The 25143-nt window shown below is 35.2% G+C and overlaps 3 protein-coding genes across 3 annotated transcripts; 2 read left to right on the top strand and 1 right to left on the bottom strand.

The window, feature by feature from the left end:
• Positions 1 to 488: 488 nt before the first annotated feature.
• Positions 489 to 5354, top strand: LOC107787874 (kinesin-like protein KIN-14S). Its single transcript, XM_016609489.2, has 12 exons — positions 489 to 638; positions 749 to 838; positions 1265 to 1395; positions 1487 to 1586; positions 1672 to 1965; positions 2074 to 2353; positions 3056 to 3217; positions 3391 to 3606; positions 3690 to 3727; positions 3989 to 4152; positions 4237 to 4350; positions 4484 to 5354. Exons 1-12 carry the CDS (start codon positions 632 to 634, stop codon positions 5204 to 5206), a joined length of 2319 nt encoding a protein of 772 aa, XP_016464975.1. The 5' UTR covers positions 489 to 631; the 3' UTR covers positions 5207 to 5354.
• Positions 5355 to 6348: 994 nt separating this feature from the next.
• On the top strand, positions 6349 to 15445 carry LOC107787876 (mitogen-activated protein kinase kinase kinase NPK1-like). Its single transcript, XM_016609490.2, has 17 exons — positions 6349 to 6846; positions 6984 to 7025; positions 7570 to 7635; positions 7710 to 7820; positions 7911 to 7991; positions 8065 to 8142; positions 8227 to 8309; positions 10638 to 10719; positions 10834 to 10934; positions 11280 to 11319; positions 11408 to 11467; positions 11545 to 11594; positions 12276 to 12474; positions 12563 to 12790; positions 12889 to 13202; positions 13284 to 13351; positions 14819 to 15445. Exons 1-17 carry the CDS (start codon positions 6547 to 6549, stop codon positions 14920 to 14922), a joined length of 2007 nt encoding a protein of 668 aa, XP_016464976.1. The 5' UTR covers positions 6349 to 6546; the 3' UTR covers positions 14923 to 15445.
• A 367-nt stretch (positions 15446 to 15812) lies between these two features.
• LOC107787870 (putative UDP-glucuronate:xylan alpha-glucuronosyltransferase 4) lies at positions 15813 to 19160 on the bottom strand. Its single transcript, XM_016609485.1, has 2 exons — positions 18428 to 19160; positions 15813 to 16849 (listed from the first exon to the last, which is right to left on the bottom strand). The coding sequence occupies exons 1-2, from the start codon at positions 19158 to 19160 to the stop codon at positions 15930 to 15932; spliced, it is 1653 nt and encodes a 550-aa protein (XP_016464971.1). The 3' UTR covers positions 15813 to 15929.
• Between the last annotated feature and the right edge of the window lie 5983 nt (positions 19161 to 25143).

Here is a 25143-nt window from a genome sequence, read left to right as displayed (position 1 = left end):
TATTACAACTTATTTTGCTAAGTTAGTGCCAAATTAACACGAAAATTTATTATAACACGAAAAATATTGGATATCTTGCTAATTAGTATAAGCTAATGCCATAAATAAATAAATATATTGTACTATATGATTGCACATATCCATATAACTTCTAACACGTATAACATATACTATGAAGAATTAAACGAAGTATAGCATGTTCGGAAGGGAAAAAGGACAAAGATAAATAAAAGAAAGAAGAAAAATAGATAAGAGGATCGTATAGGTTTTATTTCATTTTTTCCCTTATATATAGACTATAGAGTAGGGTAATTTAGAAGAGTAATTCGAAATAACGGATAGATCCGGATTGAGTCCGGTTTGACCCGTCATCTAGACGCTCCTTGAGGAGATGAAGCCATTAAAGGTGGCTACCCCATAAATCAGACGGCCCAGATTGATTCAAAAAACTTGAGAATCCTACCATAATAAATTCAAACCCTATTGTAGACCGTTGAAGAATCAAATTCCCAAATCTCTCCAAACTCTCCCATTTCTCCCTCCCCAATTCATCACTCCATTTCTGCAAATCTTTTCCTCCTCATACTGCTTCTTCATCTTCACTGATTTCACAGTTGCTGATATACTCACAATGGACGGTACTTTTTTCTCTCTCTCCCCCCTCTCTTTCTTTCTTTCGTACAAATTCCATACTGAGATCTGTATTGTTTATAAAATTTCAAAATTCTGTGTTTCTTTTCTTTTTCAGTTCGAACCCTAGAAAAGCTATGCGAAAATTTTGATCAAGCAGTCACCATTTCTGGGGACAATTTGAAGGCTTCACCCATTCCAAATGGGGGTTCGTTTCCTCTTCACTGCTTGTTGTTTGATTCTTTACTTTTTTCTGTGTGATGGGAATAATTTAAAAAAATTAATTAGCTGTTGCGTAGACTCTGCCGCATTTTCCTTTGTTTTTGCTACTGAAACTGTTAGGAACTGTAAAGAATTAGCTAATTAGTTGCCTCCTTGTTATTTAATGAATGTGGAGAAAATTAGGATGTCTGAATTTTTTATGCCTGATTTACCGTCCTGGATTGTGAGTTACAAAATGTAGTAGACTTTGCTTCTGAAATTAACTATCTTTTCACAAAGATGATTTCAAGAGATGAGTCCCTGATTCCACCTAAAGCTATAAAGTGAGCTGCTGGTCTGTAGTGTAGACATTGTCAATGGATAGACTTTGCCTCTTACATTTGTTGAATTGTTGTCTTTTGAATTGGTTCAGTTAAAGTCGACAGAAGTTCTGAGTCAGCGGATGAGAGTAATGGTTCACATTCTACTGCAGAAGTATGTCCATCTCAAGAGCATACTCTTCCAATTCTTACAAAGATTGAAGATCTTAGAAACAAAGTGCTCGTAAGATGTTAACTATTTCCTTCTATATGTTTTAATGGAGATATAACGAGTATTATTATTATTATTATTCATAACTATTACTTGATTTTAGGACTTGAGGAAAGAGCAGGCAGCATTACGTAATGAAGTCAAGGGCATGAGTATGGACTCTTTTCCTGGTTCTGAAGCCTCTAACGCTCTTCAGCACATGAGTATGAAGAACATCTCATAACTGGTCTTTTATACAGTTGTGCGCTATCAATTCTGATCTATTTGTGGTCTCTTTGGCAATATCAGGTGTCCAACATGATCTTCTAAAAAAGAAATATGATGAAGAATGTGAACTACTGAAGAAGAAGTATCTGGAGGAGTGTACTGAAAGAAAACGTCTATACAATGAAGTGATCGATCTCAAAGGAAATATCAGGGTCTTCTGTAGATGTAGACCTTTAAATTCAGATGAAATTGCAGATGGATCAACATCTGTGGTCGAATTTGATCCATCTCATGAAAATGAACTGCAGATCTGTGCAGGTTCCTCTAAAAAGCAGTTTAAGTTTGATTATGTGTTCAAACCTGAGGACAACCAAGGTAAGTCGGTATATGTGATTTGATGTGTATATCCAAGATTCTTTTGTAAGGGATTTTTCTATAGCTTGTTGCATTTTGACTTCTAAACTCTGTAATTTTCTATTGCAGATGCCGTCTTTGCTCAAACTATGCCCATTGTGACCTCTGTTTTGGATGGATATAATGTCTGCATATTTGCCTATGGACAAACTGGGACGGGGAAGACGTTCACCATGGAAGGGACACCAGAAAATAGAGGAGTCAACTACCGAACTTTAGAGAAGCTATTTAGCTTATCTAGTGAAAGAAGCAGTATCATGAAATATGAGTTGTCCGTCAGCATGTTAGAAGTTTATAATGAGAAGATAAGAGACCTCCTGGTAGAGAACTCAAATCAACCAGCTAAGAAGTAAGTTCTTAAGCTCTTTATTTTACTGGCTTGGTTGTGCTTTCAAGCTTTGACAGTTAAGACCATAATGCTAGTTATGGCTAGATAAGAACATCATTCTGGGTTGGCATATATTTTCTCACCACAATGTAAAAAGATAACAATGTAAATGTATGTGCTAGATTGGAGATCACAATGGGCATATTTTGAACTGTAAAAATTGTTTCTGGAATGTGTTAAAAATAATTGACTAATAGTAACAAGTTTCATTAATATAAGAACTTCAAAAATTGATCTCATTAGTATATATTTTTTCACAGTAGCTAAAGTCAGGCGAAAACTATCTTTTAAAGAAAAGCCTTTCTCCCAAAAACACGATATCAACTTGGTTAATTATGTTTTATGCATTTTTATATAATCAAAAACAGTCTTCATAATTCATTAAAGTTGCTCTGCAAGATGGAATTAGGAACAGTGCTTCATTTTTATATAATCAAAAACAGTCTTCATAATTCATTAAAGTTACTCTGCAAGATGGAATTTGGAACAGTGCTTTGGATAAATGATCATAAGGGCTCAGCTCGGAGAAAATACTAGTAAATTGGCTCGCAGTGCCAGTGAGTAAATTTTAGTGAGCCAGAATCTATTAAAGAAAGAGAATATCTACGTGTGTCTCTGTGTATGTATTTTGTAGAAATGATTTTATATTTAAACATTAAACAGGTTGGAGATAAAACAATCGGCAGAGGGAACTCAGGAAGTTCCAGGACTTGTGGAAGCTCGTGTATATGGTACAGATGAAGTATGGGAACTGCTCAAGTCCGGAAGCCGGGCTAGATCTGTTGGATCAACTAGTGCCAACGAGCTTAGCAGCCGTTCTCACTGGTATGATTAACAGCTTTTACTCTGGATTCACATTCTTCTTTCCTCTCTTCTCTTCCTTTACATAAGTCCTGCCGATGCCTTAGTTTAGATAAATTTCAAAGAATTTAGTTTTATTATCCGCTATTAGGTCTCATCAATGAAGAATCACACTTTCTTCGTCTCTTTTACCTTAGCTTACTGCGGGTGACTGTTGTGGGGGACAACTTGATTAATGGCCAGAGGACTAGGAGCCACCTTTGGCTTGTTGACCTCGCTGGCAGTGAGCGCGTGGGACGGATAGCAGTTGAAGGTGAGAGGTTAAAAGAGTCACAGTTCATAAACAAGTCATTGTCTGCACTTGGGGATGTCATTTCTGCACTAGCCTCTAAGACAGCTCACATTCCATACAGGTATTTCTCCTTTCATTTGTGCATGTGATAACCACTTACTACCATTTTTCCTTTAGATAACATTGGTTCCCTCTGCACAACAGGAATTCAAAGCTCACTCATATGCTGCAGAGTTCTCTGGGTAAGACTCTTTAAAGCATCTGTAACATCACTTATTAGATAATTCTGAATTTTGTGAACCTCAAAAATATTAAGCCATCAGTTTAAATTCCAAATTAACCTGATGAAACAGCAAATTAATCCTCTCAACATGATTGTTAATCATTTTCAATTAACTGAAATATATCATGCTATATCTTCCCAACCGGGGAATTTATATTTTCTCCCACTTCTCTAAAACATACAGCTTTTCCAATTTACATTGCTGTAACCTGAAATGCAGGAGGAGATTGCAAGGCGATCATGTTTGTCCAAATCAGCCCTAGTACGACAGATTTGGGAGAAACTCTATGCTCTTTGAATTTTGCTAGTCGAGTCCGAGGAGTTGAACATGGCCCTGCTCGAAAACAGACAGACCTTGTAGAGCTCATGAAGCATAAACTACTGGTAGTTATAAACAAACACCTCTTTCAATGAACATTCGTTTCCACTAAAATGTTGTTCAGCTAATACTGTGATGCTCATCAACAGGCAGAAAAAGCCAAGCAAGATGAGAAGGAAACCAAAAAATTGCAGGACAATTTACAGTTTCTGCAGCTGAAACTTGCTAACAGAGAACAGACATGCAGAAATCTTCAGGACAAGGTAGGAAAGAAATTAGCTTCTTTCTTCCAATGGAGTTTCGTAAAACTATCTGGTAGTGTCACATTTACAGTGTAAATGTCTAATCTTTTCCGAAAAGACTCTAAAAGAGCTGAGCTTTCCAATTTCCCAACAGGTTCGTGATCTTGAAAACCAATTGGCAGACGAGAGGAGAACACGTCTAAAACAAGAAAGCAACACTTTCCCTGGAGTTCCTAGAGAGTTCACTACCATATCAGCTTTAAGCCAATCACAGAAGATCATAACAGAGAAGAAACCACCACTGGCTCCTTCAAAAGCACTAAGATTGCCCCTAAGAACCAGCAATTTTTTGCCTCCACCATCCCCTCTTCCTCGTCCAGCAAAAGCTAGGAAGTCATTTGTGCCATCACGTGGCAAGGAAAATTTAGCAAGTACATCAACGACAACTGCAATTCTGAAACCAAGGCGAGGATCAATTGCTGTAGTTAGACCATCACCTCAAGGAACGAAGCAGGTTTTGCAGCCCAAAAGGCGAGCTTCTATTGCAACCCTTCGTCCCGAGTCTAACATATCAACTTTCAATGGCTCTGCTGCTCGATCAAGGAATAATCGTCTTGGTCGGAAATCATTTGTCTGGGATACACAAAGAATGTGGCAGACATCAAGAGTGCTTTCTCCAATAGCACAAGAAAAGGAAACATCAGTTGCTACACCCAGAGAGGCAACCCCGGTTGGTTCAAAACAAAGCAGTAAATTCATGGGAAGTCCTCCTTCACAAGCAGGTTCATGGAGGCCCAAGCATCCAACAGTTGTTGCAATAAAGAAACAAATTGTGTGGAGTCCTCTGAAGATGAAGGCCATGAGAAGTAGGCAGTAGGAAGTCCCTGTGTTCTTAATGATGCTAGAAAGTTCAACAGTTATGCGTCTTTCCCCTCGATTTTATTTGCACAGTGTATGCGTCTTGCTTACTTTTAGTAGGGGAAACTTTAGTCATAAGATTTGCTGATTGACCATTTTGTGCTTTTTGATATGTGCATGATAAGATACTATACTCGATTTGTAGCTCCTGAGCGTGTTCGTCGATTTATTGAGGCTCCACCCTAGTATCAGATTCAGTGTGGCTCTAGGGCTTGAGATGGACATCTCGTAGCATTCATGGAAAAATGCCTTACTGCATTAATTAAGATCTACGCACATACAAAAGGAACTTTTAGCACTTTGGTAAAAGTGAATTATTTAAATAATCTGGAATATGATTGTAAAAGGAAAAGTAGGTACTCTTTAATAAACACAATTACACTAGTGAGTATTTTTATAGTTCGAATTTACCGAGGTTATTGTATCCTTAAATACGTCTAGTACAAGATCCTTAATAGAAGGGGATCAGAGAGTTGAATTTAAAGGTAAATTATCATCTAAGATGGAACGGGTAGAACAATTATTGAAATTAATTGCTGATGGTGGTACTAGCATTTCGACAAGGGACAACATTTTACTAAGCAGGATACTGAAAATACAAACATAATAAACTGTTTGGATTTTCAAATCCAGCGGTAAAATTCAATTGGTACCATAATTAGAACTCCCTAGAGGCATTAATCAATTCAACAACGAAATAAAAATTGACAATAATACTAGTAGATTGGTGTTGAGGGCATTCTTTTATAGGTATTTTTTTCCATGGTAAATGTGTTTATTATATAAAAGAGGTTGTTTGTCTTGAGTTTTTCATATTATTGTGTAGCATCTTGTACTCACCTGCAAACTCGAAGCTAGTATCTATTGCCTAGTGTCGGTTCCCTCCAAAAATTCATTAATATGATAGCCAAAATAATATTAGATAAATTTTTTTCAAAGAATTTAACTATCGAAGTTAAATCAATGATTTTATTTATTGATAAAATAGAGGTAATAGTAAAAATAGAGATTATAAAGAATTAGAGGGGCGTATTTGTAATTAACTCGTATTCCATTATTTTCAAAAAGAAATTGCCAATCACCTTTTTCCCTCTTCTCTCTACAGTAACGATCGTATATGAAAAGAAGAAACCACAAATTCCTTCTGTTTCCACTCCAAAAACCCACACACTCCTCTAACTCGTATCCATCATTGCACTGTGAAAAAAAAGCAGAGTAAATTCAAAGAGATGAACTGACTCTTCCTTTTCTTTTCCATAAAACCCTAGAACTTTCAAATTCCTTTACTCAAAAAATCAGATGCAAGATATTTTTGGATCAGTTCGGCGATCACTGGTGTTCCGAACACCGACTGCCGACGGTGGAGATGACGGTAATCTAGTTGAGAAGATCAATTCCTGCATCCGGAACTCCAGAGTTTTCTCTAAGCTGTCGCCTCCTCCGCCGGCGTTGCCCTCACCAAAAGCCGTTAAAGATGGAGGTGATGCGGCTCCGCGGCCTATCCGGTGGAGAAAAGGTGAGATGATTGGATGTGGCGCTTTTGGACAGGTTTATATGGGAATGAATCTCGATTCTGGTGAACTTCTCGCCGTCAAGCAGGTCTTTACCTTTGTACTACTTTTTTTTTTTAGGTTTTGGAGTTCCAATTTTGTTTATCTTAGTGGAATTATTAGGTATTAACCTTTTTTTAAGAGTGAGTCTGAAGGTGTTTCCGATTTATGATGTTTTTTCTTCAGGTTTTGATAGCTGCGAACAGTGCTTCAAAGGAGAAAGCTCAGGTTGGAAATGGCGATTGAGATACTTTTTGTTTTGTTCACAACTTACAATGATATAATCACTCATTCTATGAATATTTGGTTGCATTGACTGCTTGAATTGAAATTTTCAAGAGACAAAACTTTAATCGGTTAGATTGTTGCTATTGTTTGATTATACAAACTTTAATCTGCTTCTCTTATGACGGTAAAAGCCTGCTAGAATAGTTGCATTTTAATAGAATGAAGCTTCCCTCTCATCGTAGTTCCCTGCTGCTGTATTTACGTTTAGTTGGAGAATGTGACCTTTAACTTTTCTTTTGTACGCCGTCCATTGATGAATGGGACTTCAATTCTTTAGCTATTTATTTGTTTGCTTGTAACAACTGACATTGTGTAAAAGGAGATGTTTCTGTGACAGCTATGTTAGATGGAAGGTCGTTATATTGAATCTGAGGGGCTTAAAGACATCTGACAGACTATTGTGTATCTAAATTTTTGAGATTATTAGTTTCTAGTTTAGCTACTGTCTGATACGTTCTTCTGGATTCTTGATTGTCCTGAATAGTCCCACGTTAAAGAGCTTGAGGAGGAAGTCAAGCTTCTCAAGAATCTCTCGCATCCACATATTGTTGTAAGTAAATCCTTGATCTCCTGTCTGGGGAATTGTTGTCCCTGAAATACTCAGTTGCTATATTGCGTTGTTAGAGATATCTTGGAACTGTGAGAGAAGAAGACACATTGAATATTCTGCTGGAATTTGTACCTGGTGGATCGATATCATCCCTTTTAGGCAAATTTGGATCTTTCCCCGAGCCAGTAAGTCATTTACGGTCTTATTTTCCACCCTCTTTTGATGTATGATTCTTTTTATTGGATGTCTCTATCTAAGACTATCTTCCCTAGTAGGTTATAAGAACGTACACTAAGCAATTGCTCCTAGGGCTGGATTATCTTCACAAGAATGGAATCATGCATAGAGATATTAAGGTATCCTTTTTCCTTTCTTTTCTTGCTATCGAAGTATGACCAACAATAATCTCGTATACTAATTTGGATTCAGGGGGCCAATATCCTTGTTGATAACAAAGGTTGCATAAAACTGGCTGACTTTGGGGCATCAAAGAAGGTTGTCGAACTGGTATGTCTACCATCCATTATCTATCTGTATTTGGTTTAGTTGGGATGTAATGAAGAGGATATTGATGAAACATGTTCACGATAGGCTACTATATCAGGCGCCAAGTCCATGAAGGGCACACCATACTGGATGGCTCCTGAGGTCATTCGCCAAACCGGTCATAGCTTGTAAGGACAATTACAGCATTGTATTGATAAATTTGTAGCTTATGTTCTTGTTTGATCTGGATTGCAATATGTTACCTATCTGTTGTATCACTTTAATGGTTCTTATTTCTAGTTTGAGCCCACATTTTGTTTGTTTTGCTGATTACTTGGAAGCGCACTTTTGGTTTCACAATGAGTCTTAGTTCTTGATTTTAATGAGACACTATAAGCATAAGATCAACTCATTAATTCTGATCATACTTGACCATGCTTAACTGCTGCAAATTTAATTGTGATTCGTGAAATTGAGTTAGTGTCTCTTGTGCTCAGACAAATGTTCTCAGCCGTTTCTTTATGATGAGCCTAACAGTTTCTTCTCTATGACAGAGAAACATTTAGCTTATCTATGTTACTTTAACTTCCATTTTTCATATTTTTATTCTTTCCGCCTCTCGCTATTTTTAGAAGAATCATCCAGATTTTGTTTTCGAATTGTCACACCTTTTTGTAAACATTATCTTGTTTTGCTTCTTCAATCATAATGGCCCTCACTAGGTCAAAAGTTTTCTGGTGTTAAGCATTTATGTCTACCACCTTTTGTTTTCATTCCTTATCCAGTTCATATGGTGATTAGTCTTCTGAAACTTTACCACCCTCCTGAGGTATGAACATGCTTTCAAGCTCCATGCCACCTTACTTCTTATCATACTCTGGGTATTTCCAACTTTAATATCTTTATTAATCACCAAAAAAAGTCGTTCTCAAGTTTAAATTCCAGCTGAGTGAATTTTCCCATCTACTCAGGTCTTGGTGGTCAGAGTCGTGAGAAGCACGGGAGAAAGATATATTATTAATTTCCTATTCAATTCAATTATAATACAATGAGCCCTATTTATACAATACATATCCTACTCCTATTCAATGTAGGACTAGGACTAATTCACGTTAGTTACAGTGTTACACAACTATCTAATACTTCCCCTCAAGCCGGTGCATACAAATCATATGTACCGAGCTTGTTACATATGTAACTAATACGAGGACGAGTGAGGCACTTGATGAAAATATCTACAAGCTGATCATTCGACTTCACAAACTTTGTAGTAACATCTCCTGAGAGTATCTTTTCTCTAACGAAGTGATAGTCAATCTCAATGTGTTTAGTTCTCTTATGAAACACCGGATGTGATGCAGAGATTGAGAATATGAAATAGTAGTGAAAAGAGATTTGTTATTAGAAATATGGATCAGATACACCTGGATCAATGACCCGAACCAGAGGATGAAGATTGGGAGACACAAATCACGCTATTTCCTGTTTGAACAACGAAAGCTATCTCTGAAGATGTCTGTTTACATGCTTTGTACTGAAGGAACTCAATATAATCCGGTAGAGAAACAATCCAACTATTCATAATATTGGATCTCATTTCTCAAATTCATGACTAAAGCTGAAGATATATATGTGAATACACTGTTCACAACCGGAAAAAAAGTGCACTGTTCACGCCGGAAATATTGCACTGTTCACGCCGGAGAAAATAAAAGTTGTCAGAATTTGATGTAACTAATATGGGTAGGCTCGGAATTGCAGGGGCAACACACTGTCCAAAAGAAATTTTGCCAAAATCTGGCCGGAAATAGGTTCACGCGCCGGTGCGTGGACGTCGGAACTTCGCTGGAAAAATTCTTCCGGCGGTGCGTGAGGGTGCGCGTATGAGTTTCTGCCGGAGATTTTTTGAATGGTTGGTCGCCGGAGGCTGATCTACTTCGTGGTGGTGTTGGATTTTGCACAACACTGCCGGATAATATTCTTCTTGCGGACAGACCTGTTTTTCCCGGAAAAAGGGCTTCCTGTTGACTGATTTCTCTTCTCGGAGTTGCTGGAATTTATGCACAATGATAATTTCTCACGGTTGCTCTGATACCATGTGAGAAAGCACGGGAGAAAAATATATTATTAATATTCTATTCAATTATAATACAATGAGCCCTATTTATACAATACATATCCTACTCCTATTCGATGTGGGACTAGGACTAATTCACGTTATTTACATAACTATCTAACATGAATTATCCAATATACCTGTGCTGGTAGGAGGTAGCAGGTGGCTAGTGGAATAGTCTAGGTGCACACAAGTTAATATTTAAGTCTGTGAATCAAGCCTGTTAATAGTAGAACAGAACTTTCTGATGGAAAGAGGAGTTTCTCGGTGAAAAAGCAATTCTTGTTTTTGACTAGATGTATGGTTCTGATTCTGTTAGCCTTTGCAGCATATTCCTTGAATTGATCACTTCAGCATAAGTTCTGCTGGTAATTATTATGTCCTTGTATATGAATTTCAGCTCTGCTGATATATGGAGTGTAGGATGTACTGTAATAGAGATGACTACTGGCAAGCCACCCTGGAGCCAACAGTATCAAGAGGTATACTCTTCATGCAGGTCTTGTTTAACTCCTTTATATTCCTTTTGGCATTTATAAACTGGTTACTATCTGCGGGTCCACTCATGCTTTGCACTGATGCTGTGTTTGTTTTAGGTTGCTGCGCTCTTCTATATTGGGACAACAAAAGCTCATCCTCCAATCCCTGAACATCTGTCTGTTGAAGCAAAGGACTTTCTGCTGAAATGTTTACAAAAGTATGTAGTCATCGCTGTATCTGACTCCAATCGAAGTCCAATAATAGCGCAATAAATATTGATGCCAAAACCATTTAGTTCACACTTCACAGCACCATGCACTTTGATCTTCGTAGTAGACATAGACATGACAGCATATAGAGATGATATTCAATTGGAGAGAATATAGTTTTGCATGATTTCCTTCTTCGCCAAGTCTGATGTTTGATTGACTCTTTCTGGATTCATAGTGTAACCACTAACCAGTAGATATAGTGCTGCGTTCTTGACATCCTTGGTTTGGTATTTTATCTGTTATAGTTATCCGTACTTACACCATTAATGAGACTAAGATATGGCACGCAGGGAACCAGAGTTAAGACTATCAGCTAGTGAGTTGTTACAGGTGATTTGATTTGACGTATGACAATCTGTTATCGTTTTGTCCCTCTTGTACAATGTAATAATATGTTCATTCTTGGCTTCACATGTAGCATCCATTTGTCACTGGTGAAGCACAACTATCTTCTCCTGACGGTTCTAGTTCCATGATGGTCAGTTTATCTACATCAATTGGCAATATAGTTAATATTGCTCAAGCACTTACTTTCTGAAATTCATTTACTGATAGGGCAAATCTCAAGCTCATTCTGATTCAAATGGGCATAACAGAAAAAGCGTGTAAGTGCTCTTAAGGCTTTTTTTTAGCATAGACGGTAGCATTTGCATAAATAATCCCAAAGTCCTAAGAAGAATCAAAGCTACGATTTCACTACCTAAATGCTAATGTCAACAGACAGAGAGAAAGTTTGAAATCCTTTGATTTGAAATATAACAATTATGCCTCAATCCAAGCAAGTTGGGGTTGGCTAAATTAATCCTCACTGTCCATGTTACTCCATTTAAGCTCATCTCAGTCCAGTATTATATAAAATAAAATTAATATTAAAAATAAAAAGTACTCAACTGAAGTTCTTTATATTTTCTACCGGCATATATCTCTTGCAAGACTAAAAGACTCCTAAAAATATTGGCCCTAAAGTAAACTTACTAGCATGACTAAAACTTAATCCCAACTAATTGTTAATGCTTATATAGATCTTTTTCTTTCGTTGTGCTATATTCGTTTGGTATTTAGGATATGATATGATAACTAAATCGATAAGATATGCAGTGCATTGAAAAGTGCGACAAAGAAAGCCTCTAGATTTTGACCTTGAAAGTTGAAACCTGTATTTATCTACTTGTGAAATAGCTTTTGGCTGCATTTCCAATGGACAATATGGATTATACATTTCTTTGTAGATTATATGGACTATTCAGTAACTATGTCTAATACCTTGTTGATTGAATGACAATCAGTGTTGGTTCGATAGACACCTGCAACTTGGGTACCTTGAATATCTCAACAGAAAATGCATGTACCTTGTCGGAGACTGGACATATGTGGAGAGGAAACAATAGTGATGATGATATGTGTCAGATTGATGATACTGATAATTTTTTCTCGGGTGGAGGAACAAAGTTAAGCACTGCTAAGACGGTGGATGACTTCAATAAGGTATTAAGTGTCTCTGCTTGCTGCTTTTGTTGCTAAAATATATATATTACACTGGAGTTGATTTCCTCTATATCGTCATGTCAAGTAGAGTTTCAATCCTATATCAGAGCCCGCTGATGATTGGAACTGTGATTATGGCATGACTCCTCAATCACAACAAGGGAATGCAAATATAGTTAACAATCAGGAAGGTGGCATAGGCGATGGGATTTCAGTCTCGCCTAACAACAATTCTGCAGTTTTTTGTGGTCCTTCCATATCAGAAGACGAGGATGAGCTTACTGAGTCTAAAATCAGAGCCTTCCTGGATGAAAAGGTTCCCACTTCTCGTGTTGCTTGACATTGCTCTATGCAGAGTTATTCTTACATATTTCTATCTTTGTGTTTAAAGTGTATCGTTTTATTTCTGTATAGGCTCTTGAATTGAAGAAACTGCAGACACCTCTGTATGAAGAGTACTACAACAACAGTTTGAATCCTTCATACTCTCCACAGTTGGCTGAGACTGCAATTGATGAAACCACTCCAAAATACTTGAAATTACCCCCAAAAAGTAGGTCACCAAGTAGGGGTCCTATTGGAAGCCCGTCTACAGGAGTTGATATCATCAATAGTGCAAGTCCCGGGAGCAGCAACAGGCGAACATCATGCATTGGCAGTGGAAGCAACCAAGACTATGATGACAGTTCACCGCAATCTAATGAGCGGAGGCAATCAAATAGTCCAATGTAAGTTTGTAGATCAACTTTCTTTTGTCTTGATTTTCTTTTTGGTTTCTGTAATTTGAAGATATGTTACTCTGTCTGTAGTGCAAGTTTTAGTGAGATTCAGAGGAAGTGGAAGGAAGAGCTTGACCAAGAGCTTGAAAGAAAGCGAGGTAAATCTTTGATTCTCTATATGATTATCTGATCAATGCTCTTCCCTCACTCTGCTCATGCATGGTTGTTCTGTATTGCCAATTCTATATATATAGGTTTCATACTTTAAAGCAGGATAAAAACTTGATCCGCCACGTTCTCAAAACAAAACCAAGTTTCCTCTCCATTCCATTTCCACCATTCGTCCTTTTCCATGAAAAGATATTTCAAATTATACTTTTTAAATTATACTTTTCCATGATGATATGAGTTGATCATAATAATAGGAGGAGGATCCATATTGCCCACCCTAACTTGTGTGAGACTGAGGCGTAGTTGTAGTTGTAGTCTAGTACTTCTGTAAATAGTTTTAAGGACATTTAAGTAACTTAAACAAAAAAATTGTTCAGCATTTTTTTGCCAAATACATTAACTGTAGTATTAGTTTTAACACTTCTATCCAAACTCGTAACTTCTTATTTATAAAATCTTCTTCAGCAGTGCTTTTGAACACCTAATGCTTCTCAGTCACTTTTAATCAGCGAACCCAAATGGACTCTTTGTTGCTGTAAATTATTATCTATCTATTAGATAGTTTCATGAAACCCAAAACTCTTGTAGTTTTTTTCCATGTAGAAAGATCGTTATATTTGGAAGTTCTAATTGCCCTTAGAAATTATTTAACGGATGTTCTATTTAAAAGTTAAAACATCGCTAGTAAAGTTGTTTAAATATTCCTGACAGTTGGATATTCATCACTTCATTCCCTTAGGGCTGTTATCCAGTTACACTGAGAACTTGGAAATCATGCTTTTAAACCCATCCTAGGAGTCATAAATATTGTCTCCTGCCTGACCCTTTGTTCTGTTTATTGCTGAATATAAGAATATCTTGTGAAGCCTGGTGCTTGAGGGACCTGTAATCCTGTATTTTTTAACATTTTCTCGATCTTTATACTTGTAGAGAGTACAAATTTTCTTAGAGAAACTGCAGACGTTATCCAAAGTTTTAAGAAATGATCCTAGCAAAAAGTGCTTAGAAATCATGAAACTGGAGTCCCCAACCCTCTTAGTACTGCAGAATCTTCTGCAAGAAGCATGGGGACTTCTAACGAGGCCAATTCTGGTAGGTTCTTGATACCAACCTTGCGTAAACACTGTCAATTCCTAGTTATTAATGGTCAAACGTGGGGGTGTCTTTGTCCCTCCGAACCGTGCTGCTGCATCAGACTAGTAAACTTGCAGATTAGGTTATCTTTGAATGGCTGTTGCTATTCACTGTAAAGGCGTTGGGTTTAATTCCAGAGCTAAATGCTAACTAGTTTATCCCCCAAAGCGAGCCTGCTTAATCTTTAGCTTCACTGTTCTTTTGTTAAAGTGGAATACAGTTGAATCTAATACAACTTGTTGGAGAGAAATATTTGGAGCCGCTTTCCTGGTTCTCAATGGTAGAATATCCTAACTACAAAATGGGTGCATTGGTTGCAGAAATGATGCGTCAAGCAGGTGTGGGGGGGAAAACATCTTCTCCCAAGGATCGAGCTTTGAATCGACAGAGAGAGCGTTCAAGGTTTGCATCTCCAGGAAAATGATTGTATATTTCTGTATCCGCATTCATAGATCAAGAGGTTTTTCGCCCCCTTCTATGAAGCCTCTTTACTGTATATGTTACCACACTTGGGGAAAAAGATGTCCAAAAAATCTAGTCACAGGATTGATCCATGTGCTGTGGTTTGCTTCTACCTCACAAGCCAGCAACAAAATGATATGTTACCACTCAGGGATTGATCCTACTTCCAAATTTTTCCTTATATTTTTCTTTTTCTCCTTTTCAAGGAAAGAGGAGCAGAGTTTATTGTATGTTCTTGAGTTGTAAAATTCCTTCATGTAGGGCAATCAGGATAGGTATGGCAGATTGTAGCCACCAATATGTCCTGTTCCACTTTCCTGTTAGGATATGTTTCCTGTCATATTTTGAAGTTCATATGTAATTTGCTTGAAACTTATGGTTGTTCCGAGTGCATTTATCTGATCTTTTCTTTTGAAATGTAAAGTTTTATTGATCCAGAACTGAGGTCTTATATATGCCGAGAGCAAAAGACAAATTATCCCAAATCTAGCCTTGTATGGATTCTATGTGCTCTAATATTGATTCTGCATCATGCACTGGTTCTTTACACCGAAATGAAAACTAAAGTATACAATTCTTTGTGATCATTATGTTTGAATTGTTTGATATTTAATATTTTAGGTGTGCTAGCGTGTCCATATTGATCCCTAGGTTAAAGTACACGTGCTTAATACCAAAAATTAGAACTGGCCTGAACCTGGATTGATTAAATTGGACTCAATTGCTACTCGTGCTAGTCATAATTTTCCGTTTACCTCTGAAGTGAAAAATAGTTTAACCACTTTTTGAGAAAGAATGGCACACGATGTAATCTGTTTTTGTTTCATTATCCAAAACTAAAAGTACGTTTTTTAGCAATTACAAAAGTAAAATTTCCTATTTAAGTGGTAAGTTTGACATTTACTATTTAATGATAATAGATCGAGGGAAAAATAATACAAGAAGCAACAAAGAAGTACTTTTGAAGAATTAGTAAATGTCGGAATCGGAAAGTCTTCTTGGGTCCTTCACTTGGATTTTCCAATGACCGTCAGAAAAATTAGCAGCCTTGGCCTTGTGTCTCTCCAATCTTATCCTTGTATCCATCTGTGGAGTCAAATCACAAAACTTCTGAAGCTCCTTAGGCATCAAGTCATATACTTGCCACCATTTTGCATGAATTCGATCATTTGGAAAATCCCTATATTCCAAAACATCCCAATTGCAGTCATAATCTTTGTAACACATCCATGGCTTCAAACCTAAGTAATGCATTGCATATGCATCCTCAGGATATTCATATTTTCTACGCTCATCTGTCTGGAAATTCTTGAGATAATTCAGTTTAGCAGGCCACCTATGCCACCAAGAAAAAACCTCATTCAAAAACCCTTGATCACCTCCATTGTATGAGACAATAGTGAGGGTTTTTTCCATTAGGGTTTTGAAAGTACATTCCGATGGCTCGATTATCATGATCCCTGAGTTGAACACGTGCCTACAATTTCCAGCTGCAGATAACTGAGGAAACATGAAGAAAGGATCAAGATTCTTGAAGAAAAGGAAATCGGCGTCTACGAATATGAGTTTATCATATTCTACTAGCTGCCATATTCGGAGCTTGCTGTAGTTCCATTCATTGTACGTTCCTCTTTTTGCATGAGGGTTTCTTATTCTCTCGATTACTTTGATCTTCCATCCTGCTAGTTTTAGAGCATTGATGCTTTCGTGTGATATTGAGTTATCAACTAGGAGAATGAGGTCTTTTGTGGAGTTAGATAAGATGATGCTTTGTGCTAGAGCTATTGCTCCACAAACATATGATTCTGAGGAGTGAAGAACAGTTACGTAAGCCTCTCTTGGCTTTTTGTTCCTCCCCGACGAAGTATATTTTCTCCATTCTTCTTGACCTAGTATTTTCAGCCAAGGTAAATGAGTGAGCTGAAATCCTTTAAACGTACTACATAGCAAGGAGAAAAAGTAAATGAAATACTTAATTATTTGTCCCAAAAATGTGTCTTAATTTGAATCACTGTGAAGCTTTCAAAAATAATGTAAACTTTTAAATTTTGGGATCTTAAATTAAAGACTCTTCTAACATACACCAAAAATGTCTTTTGAATTTTCTGACCTTAAATATGTTATGGCACTTCTATAAGGGGTTGGTAAAATGAGAATTTTGAAAAGAATGCCATTTTTCTATACTCTTCAGTCTTCATATCCTTTCAAGGAGAAAAAAGGAAAACTTTTTCTATACTCATATCCTATCAATATATGTTGAACTTTGACAAGTACAGGAGACCTTATTTTCTTTTAACTAAAACAAGAAGGTGACACGTTAGTTCCATTTTTGACCCTTTCTTTTCTCGGCCTATTTCTTTTCTGATATGGTACACTATTGGATTACACTCACACAGGGGATGGGAGATGTACTAAATATTATTACTAGGAGAATAACTGAATTAAATTTTGTGATTTCATTTAATCCTTTTAGTAAGTTGTTTACCACCATTGATTCATTTCCGTAATATCTTATTCTAGATTCGAAGCACCTGGGTTCAGATTGCGGTATAGACACTTGGATAAACGGACTTTAGTTAAGTATTCATTCCTTGCCAAACTATAAAACAAATGCAAACGAAAAAAAAAAGTGTACGTTAAATTATCTTGATCACTTACAGATGAAAGTTAAACAAGTGAAATTTATCGAATTACTATATTATTTGGTGGAATGTTGAAAAAATTCATAGCACTTAAAGATTTAAGACTTTAGTTGGCTCCACCATCTATGGACGTTGATACTCTCTAAAGTGATATGTATGTCAATACCATATACGCAAAATAATTATGTCTACCTAAGAATTTTAACTAGAAGATGTTGTCGAAGATCCAAACTGATCCCTTGCTGCCTTGTAAAGGCAACATGAAAAAAAATCCAAATTGCCCCTTCTAATATTGCCTTCTAAATGAAGGATTAATGAAAGAAACATTCATTTTCTATATCTAGCAAATTTTTTCTATCAAGATTTCTAGTGCATTTATACACTGCTTATTAAAGAACATATTCCCAAACAACGCATGTGGTCAATTGCTTCAGAATATTACCGTACCATCTATATACATATATTCAAAGTACAAAAATGATATGCCTCAAATAAACAAGGAAATGCACCCATAATATAAGAAATATAATCAGTTTCCTGCATATTATTTCCACTTTCCCGTGATCTTGAAGTTGTTACATTTGCTCCTAATTAATTTATCCAAAAATAGACGAAGTTATAGCCGGCCGGATTCACTATTTATTTTTTCTATCTGATATACATTATATCCGATATACACTGGTTATACATAATTATACACATATTATACATGAATTATACTTATATTATATATTTGTCGACTATTTTTAGTTCAAGCGGTTGGGTTAACGGTTATTTAGGTTAATTCTTCTAACATAAGTTCTAACATTAGATTTTTGGACATACCTGATTCAGCAAATGGACTGGCAAGTTGGCAAGTTCCAACCGGCAAGAGAACTTTCTGCTTCAGTCTTCTCAAATCAGGCTTGTAAATCCATGCATTTCCTTCATACCATATTTGATCATCACACCTGAAAATCTCAAGCATAGGACTACAAGGTCCTACGAAAACAACGTATATTTCACGAGAAACATCGCGAAACCCCCATCCATTTTTTACTAAAAGATTAGCCACGACTAGGTTCACTTGTAACCTAAAAACATTGGTATCATTTGCACAAGGAACCCTAGCTAAAACCACATCCAAATCTGAATAATCGTCGAGCTCTGGCATAGGAATTTCAGGACATTGTGATGATTTCTGAAGTACATTTTCATCGATCCATTCTGGGAATAAGTCCTTCCACATAACACTTTGATTTACACGACGAAAATGAACATTGACTAGTTCTGCTTCGTCGTGTAGATCTTTGACTTCAACGTTGGTTCCATACACGTTGACTAGTCCGATTTTGAACTTTGTATTCTTTGTTTCATTTTCGAGATATTTGTACCAGCTAGGTTTTGTGACATGCCTAGGGAAGATTTCTGTTGGTTGTTTCTGATTGTGTAAGGTGTGGATTATGGTTTCATGGCGTTTAGGGCTGTGTGATATACTTAGGTAAACGAAGACTATGAAAAAGGAGATTATTGAAAGGGTGAAAAGCTTTGGTTTGGAGTGGGAAGACTTGGAACCCATTTTTCAAGTTTTGATTCCTTTGAATACGTGAGGTGTATTTGTAATTAAAATTTATCACTAAATAAGGAAATTAGAAAAGTTATTTGCATTCACGAAAATTAGAGTAAAATGCAGTGAACTTTCAATTGCTCGTCTTTACATATTATTTACCCGTAAAACGGTACAATTGAATCTATACGTATTTTCTAGACAAGTGAATTATTTCATTCCTGAAATAATAAAAGAATTGAAGAAATATGTAATACTTAGCCTTGAGATAAAGATGAAATAGCAAAAACGGTAATTTCGGAGCAAGGCTTCCGGCCTTCCGGGCACACAATAATGAAATTAAAAAGCAAGAAGGTAAAATTGTACATAGTTTTGAATAGATTATAGCATAAGTTTGCCGGAAAATTCATCCCCTTTACAATGATAACAGAACTCACTATTTATAGCTACATCTAGGGAACAAGGTTCTAGGATCATGCCCTTCTTTAATGTCAATTATGAGGGTCATTGAAGATTGTGTAACGCCGGGCTTGATTGACAATTTTTTTGTAACATGCAATGTACTAAATATTGTAGAATATTCTTCATTAAATACTACCGGGTGGCAGACTTTTATTGCATCTTTATGAGTATCATTCTTTCCGGTAACAAATGAAACAATTGTCTTCGGTTTTAGCTATCCTCTGCCTTCGGCTCCACGTGTCACTCTCTTATGCAATTACTTAGCATAGTATATATATTTTACCCTATTCAGATATATCAAAACCATACAACCGCTTGTGATCAAAATGTTTTAAAAATAATTCGAACACTAATTAATTCTCATTGTAATGTTATCACATGTGATGTGATATATACTTCTACTTTAAATCTGGTTTCCATATTGAACTTATAGAGTAAAGAACAGAAAAGGAATTTGGAGGCGTGCTAATGAATATATCCCATTTCATGGGTCATTAGTTGGTAGATCTTTTTAACGTGAGATGAGTTGGGTGTTAAAGTAGCATAATTAAATTAAATATGCCCAAATTGATGCATAAGAAAAAATGTGAAAATATTTTTAAAAAATACTTTTTTGGTTTGATATGTTAGATATAGCCATAATAAAGAAAAAGAATATTTTAACTAATTATTTAGCCCATCTTGACCAGCCGGTTTATTGGAGAAAATCTCACTTTATACTCATTAAGCCCAAACTATTTATCCTTTAATACCCAAGCCCAAAGGATTTACTTTTCCTACCTATACGACCTAAACTATTTTTCTGCCTATCCAATCCCCTTTCCCTTTCAATTTCTCTAAACAAGCAGAGTCCTACATCCCAAACGTTCTTTTCCCCTTTCAAAAAACACCCATAGCTTTAGTCTTTTTAGTGGATGATGAAAATCCAGTACAAACCCATGCATTTACCCAATATGTTTTTAGAATTTTCTATATAAATTTTAAAAGACAAGTTTCATATTATTTTACATGAGTTTCACTCCAAAATCCTCTTTCTATATTAGTATATTATTTTTTGTGTATTTATTTGTATTTCTGAGCTCATGTTATTGTGGTTATATAATAAGCTTCCCAGATCAAAAATTTTGTGTGTCATTGAAGACCCACCATTGTTGAGCTTGAAACTCCTAAATTTGAAATTTTATTTTTAAGGTTTGATGTTTAATTCAAAGTAGGTGCTGTAAATTATTACTTATAATACTTTCAGGAAGTTTATAGTAAAATTTCTTCGCATTTGTAGCTGATTTGAGGTGATTGAGATAGAAGTTTTTAGCTGAAAATCAAAAAACATAGTCACCCAATAGTATACAGTATGTTGTAGGAGTATATAGCTATATTGTAACAGTATACCGTTATAGTATATAATATATTATAATGGTATATTATAATAATGGAAGAATAACAAAGTTACCTAACAGTATACCACTATGGTATATAATATACTGTAGGAGTATATTATTATAGTATATAATATATTGTAATAGTATACTATAATAATATGCAATATACTACAACAATATGCTGTAATAGTATACAATATACCATAATAGTATATTTCGACTGTTATTTGTTGAATCATCTAGGTGTTATTGTCCAAAGCTAAAGTCATGGTTATAGTAACATTATATTGTTACAGTATACAATATAATATAACATTATACTATAATAAATAAGTCATTTTTTAATTTCTTTTAATTTTTCCAACTATGTCCTTGTAAATATTTTCTTAAATGAATTTTTTTATGGAGTTCCATGAAAATAATATTTATTATATAAATAGATGTCGGAAGACATAAAATAGTAATATAGTTATTTGGTATATTTATATGCAGTTTTGGTATACTATTGTGACAAGTATTTTACAATAACATTAAATACTAATATGTGATTTTATTATACTAATATACCATTTTATTATAATGATATATAATTTTGAATTCTATGCGCTAAAAATATTTACAATAATACATACATTTTTAAAAAATGAAAATGCAATGAAAAAAAGAGAGAAGAGAAAACAAGTATAGTGTATAAGTTATTTTAATAATTGATTTAAAGAAGAAAAAAAAGAGAAAAAGAAAGACAAATAGTATATTATACTATCGGTTATATTAAAGAAGGTGAATAAATATTAAATATATCAATTATCTTTTATTATTATATAAAAAAAGAATAAAGAAAAGGAGCAAAAAAGTGAATGTAATTAGATTATGTAGAAACAAAGTAAAATAAAAAAAGAAGCTAAATTAATTTAGAAAAGGAAGAAGAAATAAAAAAAATGAACAAAAGGAAAGAAAAAAGCGAAAAAATAAAATAAAAAAGGAGCCAAAATTGCGTATGGAATCAGATTATTTGAAAATAATAAAATAAAAAACAATATGATTTAAAAAAAGAACAGAAAAGGAGTAAAAAGGAAAAAATAAAGAAAAAGGAGAAAAAATAAAAGGATAAAAAATAGCCAATTACCCACAAAAGCTACAATGGATAGGAAAAGTAACTAGTTTAATGGGTAGAAAAATAAATAAATAGACAAAAATAATTAGTTTGATTTTTATGAGTAAAGCTATAAAACTCCCGATTTATGTCCATTTTGATAAGCCAAAACTCAGTCCAACCTATCCATTTGACTTCCATCCCTTACTTGGAGGCACCCAAATCATTTCTCACTGCCAAATAATTTATAAGGCCAGATGTCCTTAGACCTAATATAAATTCATCATACATTCAAGAGATAAAAAAGTAACATAAACTGTTATCAGTTTGGACAATAGGGCCACAAATGGCGCCTTATTTCGTATGGGATTTTTTCGTTCCTATACATTATTTGAAACTTTATTATTAAAAATATTTACGTTTAGTTATTTACCCGACCTAAACAAATGTTATCTACAAAATATATACATTTATTTAAACTAGAATCCTTTCTGCAGTAGCCTTCCTTTTTTAGTCGCGGGATTTTGGGATCGCGTAGGATTCTTCAGAGATTTTACTGACGCAATCATCGCTCATTAATCAAGCCAATGTATTTGTAGAATCCTACTATTACGCCAATTTTCTCTGATTATCATCGCACCATAATCAAGTTCTGTTCTCTGGTTTTCTCTGGTTTTCCATAAGCAAAGTTTTTGAAAAAAATTTGCAAACAATTATCTACAATTGTATTGAATTTCGTTACATAATGTCAAAATTAGTGATTATGCTTCAGCTAAATGGTCACTGAGATAGCATTGGGAAATACAAAGATTTTAATGTTGATGGAATTATAGTTAACGAGGATTCAAATTATAGTCGATTGAATTCTGCAATTGCAGAGCATCTAATGATCGATACCTCCACAAAAATCATCGAAATCAAATACACTCTCAATGAACGTTGTCCTCCAATGGAAATTCGGAGCGATATGGGAGTTCAAGTATACATGGAGACGAAAAAGAAAAACAAAAGTTTAGGAATGTATCCGATGTGTATAGCAGTGCATGAATTCGATTTAGAATGCAGTATCTCTAATTCGAGCACAATTGCATGTTTTTGCTCTGTTTTTTCAGTGGTGATGTTTTGTCAGTTTCATGTGTTCTATAATTTTTCTACAACATATCTACAATGATACTACATAACAAATGTAGTTCAACTGTTATGTTTATTGAAGTATTCAATTTCGCGTGTTCTACAATTTTACAACAACCTATCTATAATGTAGGTCTGAATTGTAGATACTTTTAATTGAGTGCAGGTTCATCTGATTATCGTATGTCTAACGTGGTTCAATTGTCAAGCAATTGTAATAAAATTGGAGAAGTATCAGGAACAATGAAGTTTATTGATAGGCCAACATCTCCGGCGATTGTGGAATATGAAAGTATCATCATAACAGAACATACACCAAATATTGTTGAAGTAGGCCAAGTCTACAAAGACAAGCAAACAATTGTCAATGCAATGAAGCACTATTCTGTCATGAATAAGTTTCAATTTAGGGTGAAAAGGTCTAGCGCAAGAAGGTAGGAACAGTTCAATTGTCAAATTCATATTTTGTTTAATTTGTAGTTTTTTTGCATTTTTTTGTATAATTTGTAGATTCTTTTATATAAATTTTATATAATTTGTAATTTTTTTGTATATAAATTGTTTAATATAAGATTTTTGTGCTTAAGCAGCCTCTTATTTTGTAGTTACATTTTTCATCATATTTTTAAAATTATTTTTATTCTGTAGCTACTGCCTCGTATGTGTTGGGGACAATTGTACATGGCACTTCAAGTCCACCAGCATAAAAGAATCAGCATTGTTCAAGGTTCGAAAATTCAATAGCTTGCACACATACTCTTTGATGCACAATACATACATACAACGCAAACCTACTGCCATGGTAGTTGGTAGTTGGTAGTATGGTTATATTAAAATATGCGGATCCTAAGACAATATACACACCAAAAGACATACAAACTGATATGTTGTCGGAACATGGTGTGAACTTAACATACATACAAGCTTGAAGAGCAAAGGAAAAGGCTTTGTAATTTTTGAGAGGTCATCTTGTTGATTCCTACAGTCGCTTGCCAAGTTATTCTGGAGAAGACTTATCCGGGGTCGGTAGTTAAATTACAGAAGACTGAAGATGACTGTTTCTTGTACGCATTTGTTGCACTTAGTACGTCCATCAAGGGTTGGGAGTATTGTAGGCCAGTTGTTGTAGTTGATGGCACCTTCTTGAAGTCGGCATATAGGGAAATAATGTTAACATGTAGCACAATGGATGCAACAGGTATTGTAGATTAATTACAGAAATATTGTTATAAAGTTATTTTTCAGTATGTATTTTTTATACTCTCAAGTTTTATTATAGGAATTGAATTTCTTTTTGTCACCTGTGTGATAGGTAGCATATTACCACTGACATACGATGTTGTTGATTCAGAAAATGACGCATCATGGACGTGATTTTTTGAGCAATTCAAATATGCGTATGGTGAAAAACCAAATACGTGTATTGTTTCACACCGGAATGAGAGTATCTTGAAGGTAACATCTACTGTTTATACCGGCATACCACATTATGCTTGCATATTGCATATTTGGACAAATATAAGGTCAAAGTTCAAGAAGGGTCATCTAAAGTTAAGCGAATTGTACTTTGCCATGGCAGGATCATACACGCTTAATGAATTTAATGAAAGAATGTCACAGATTGAAGAGATCGACATGTGTGTTAAAGCATACCTATACGATATTGGCTATCACAGATGATCTTGGGTACATGCTATGGTGAACATAACGTCGACGATGACATCAAATATTGCAGAGTCATTGAATGCAATAATAAAAGATACAAGAGAGCTACCCGTAGTAGAACTATTAGAGTACATGAGGACTCTTCTTGAATGTTGGACTAATGAAAATTTATTGAAAGCAAAGGGTACATTCACATAGCTTGGAAAAAAATACAACAAAGAGTTGGAGGACAACATGACATTATCGCAGATGATGAGAGTAAACT

This window comes from Nicotiana tabacum, chromosome 19, assembly GCF_000715075.1.
Source record: "Nicotiana tabacum cultivar K326 chromosome 19, ASM71507v2, whole genome shotgun sequence".
Lineage (NCBI taxonomy): Eukaryota > Viridiplantae > Streptophyta > Magnoliopsida > Solanales > Solanaceae > Nicotiana > Nicotiana tabacum.
This window is presented reverse-complemented; position numbering and strand designations above follow the sequence as displayed.

Excerpts from the sequence above, each read along its gene's own strand:
- LOC107787874 (XM_016609489.2), top strand. Across the intron at positions 3,607-3,689 it reads ACAGCTCACATTCCATACAG|GAATTCAAAGCTCACTCATA; the intron begins GTATTTCTCCTT and ends TCTGCACAACAG. Across the intron at positions 4,153-4,236 it reads TCATGAAGCATAAACTACTG|GCAGAAAAAGCCAAGCAAGA; the intron begins GTAGTTATAAAC and ends GCTCATCAACAG.
- LOC107787876 (XM_016609490.2), top strand. The coding sequence starts at position 6,547 with ATGCAAGATATTTTTGGATCAGTTCGGCGATCACTGGTGTTCCGAACA. Across the intron at positions 10,720-10,833 it reads GGAGCCAACAGTATCAAGAG|GTTGCTGCGCTCTTCTATAT; the intron begins GTATACTCTTCA and ends TGTTTGTTTTAG. Across the intron at positions 12,791-12,888 it reads GAGCCTTCCTGGATGAAAAG|GCTCTTGAATTGAAGAAACT; the intron begins GTTCCCACTTCT and ends ATTTCTGTATAG.
- LOC107787870 (XM_016609485.1), bottom strand. The coding sequence starts at position 19,160 with ATGGGTTCCAAGTCTTCCCACTCCAAACCAAAGCTTTTCACCCTTTCA. Across the intron at positions 16,850-18,427 it reads CAGTCCATTTGCTGAATCAG|GTCAAGAAGAATGGAGAAAA; the intron begins GTATGTCCAAAA and ends TGAAAATACTAG.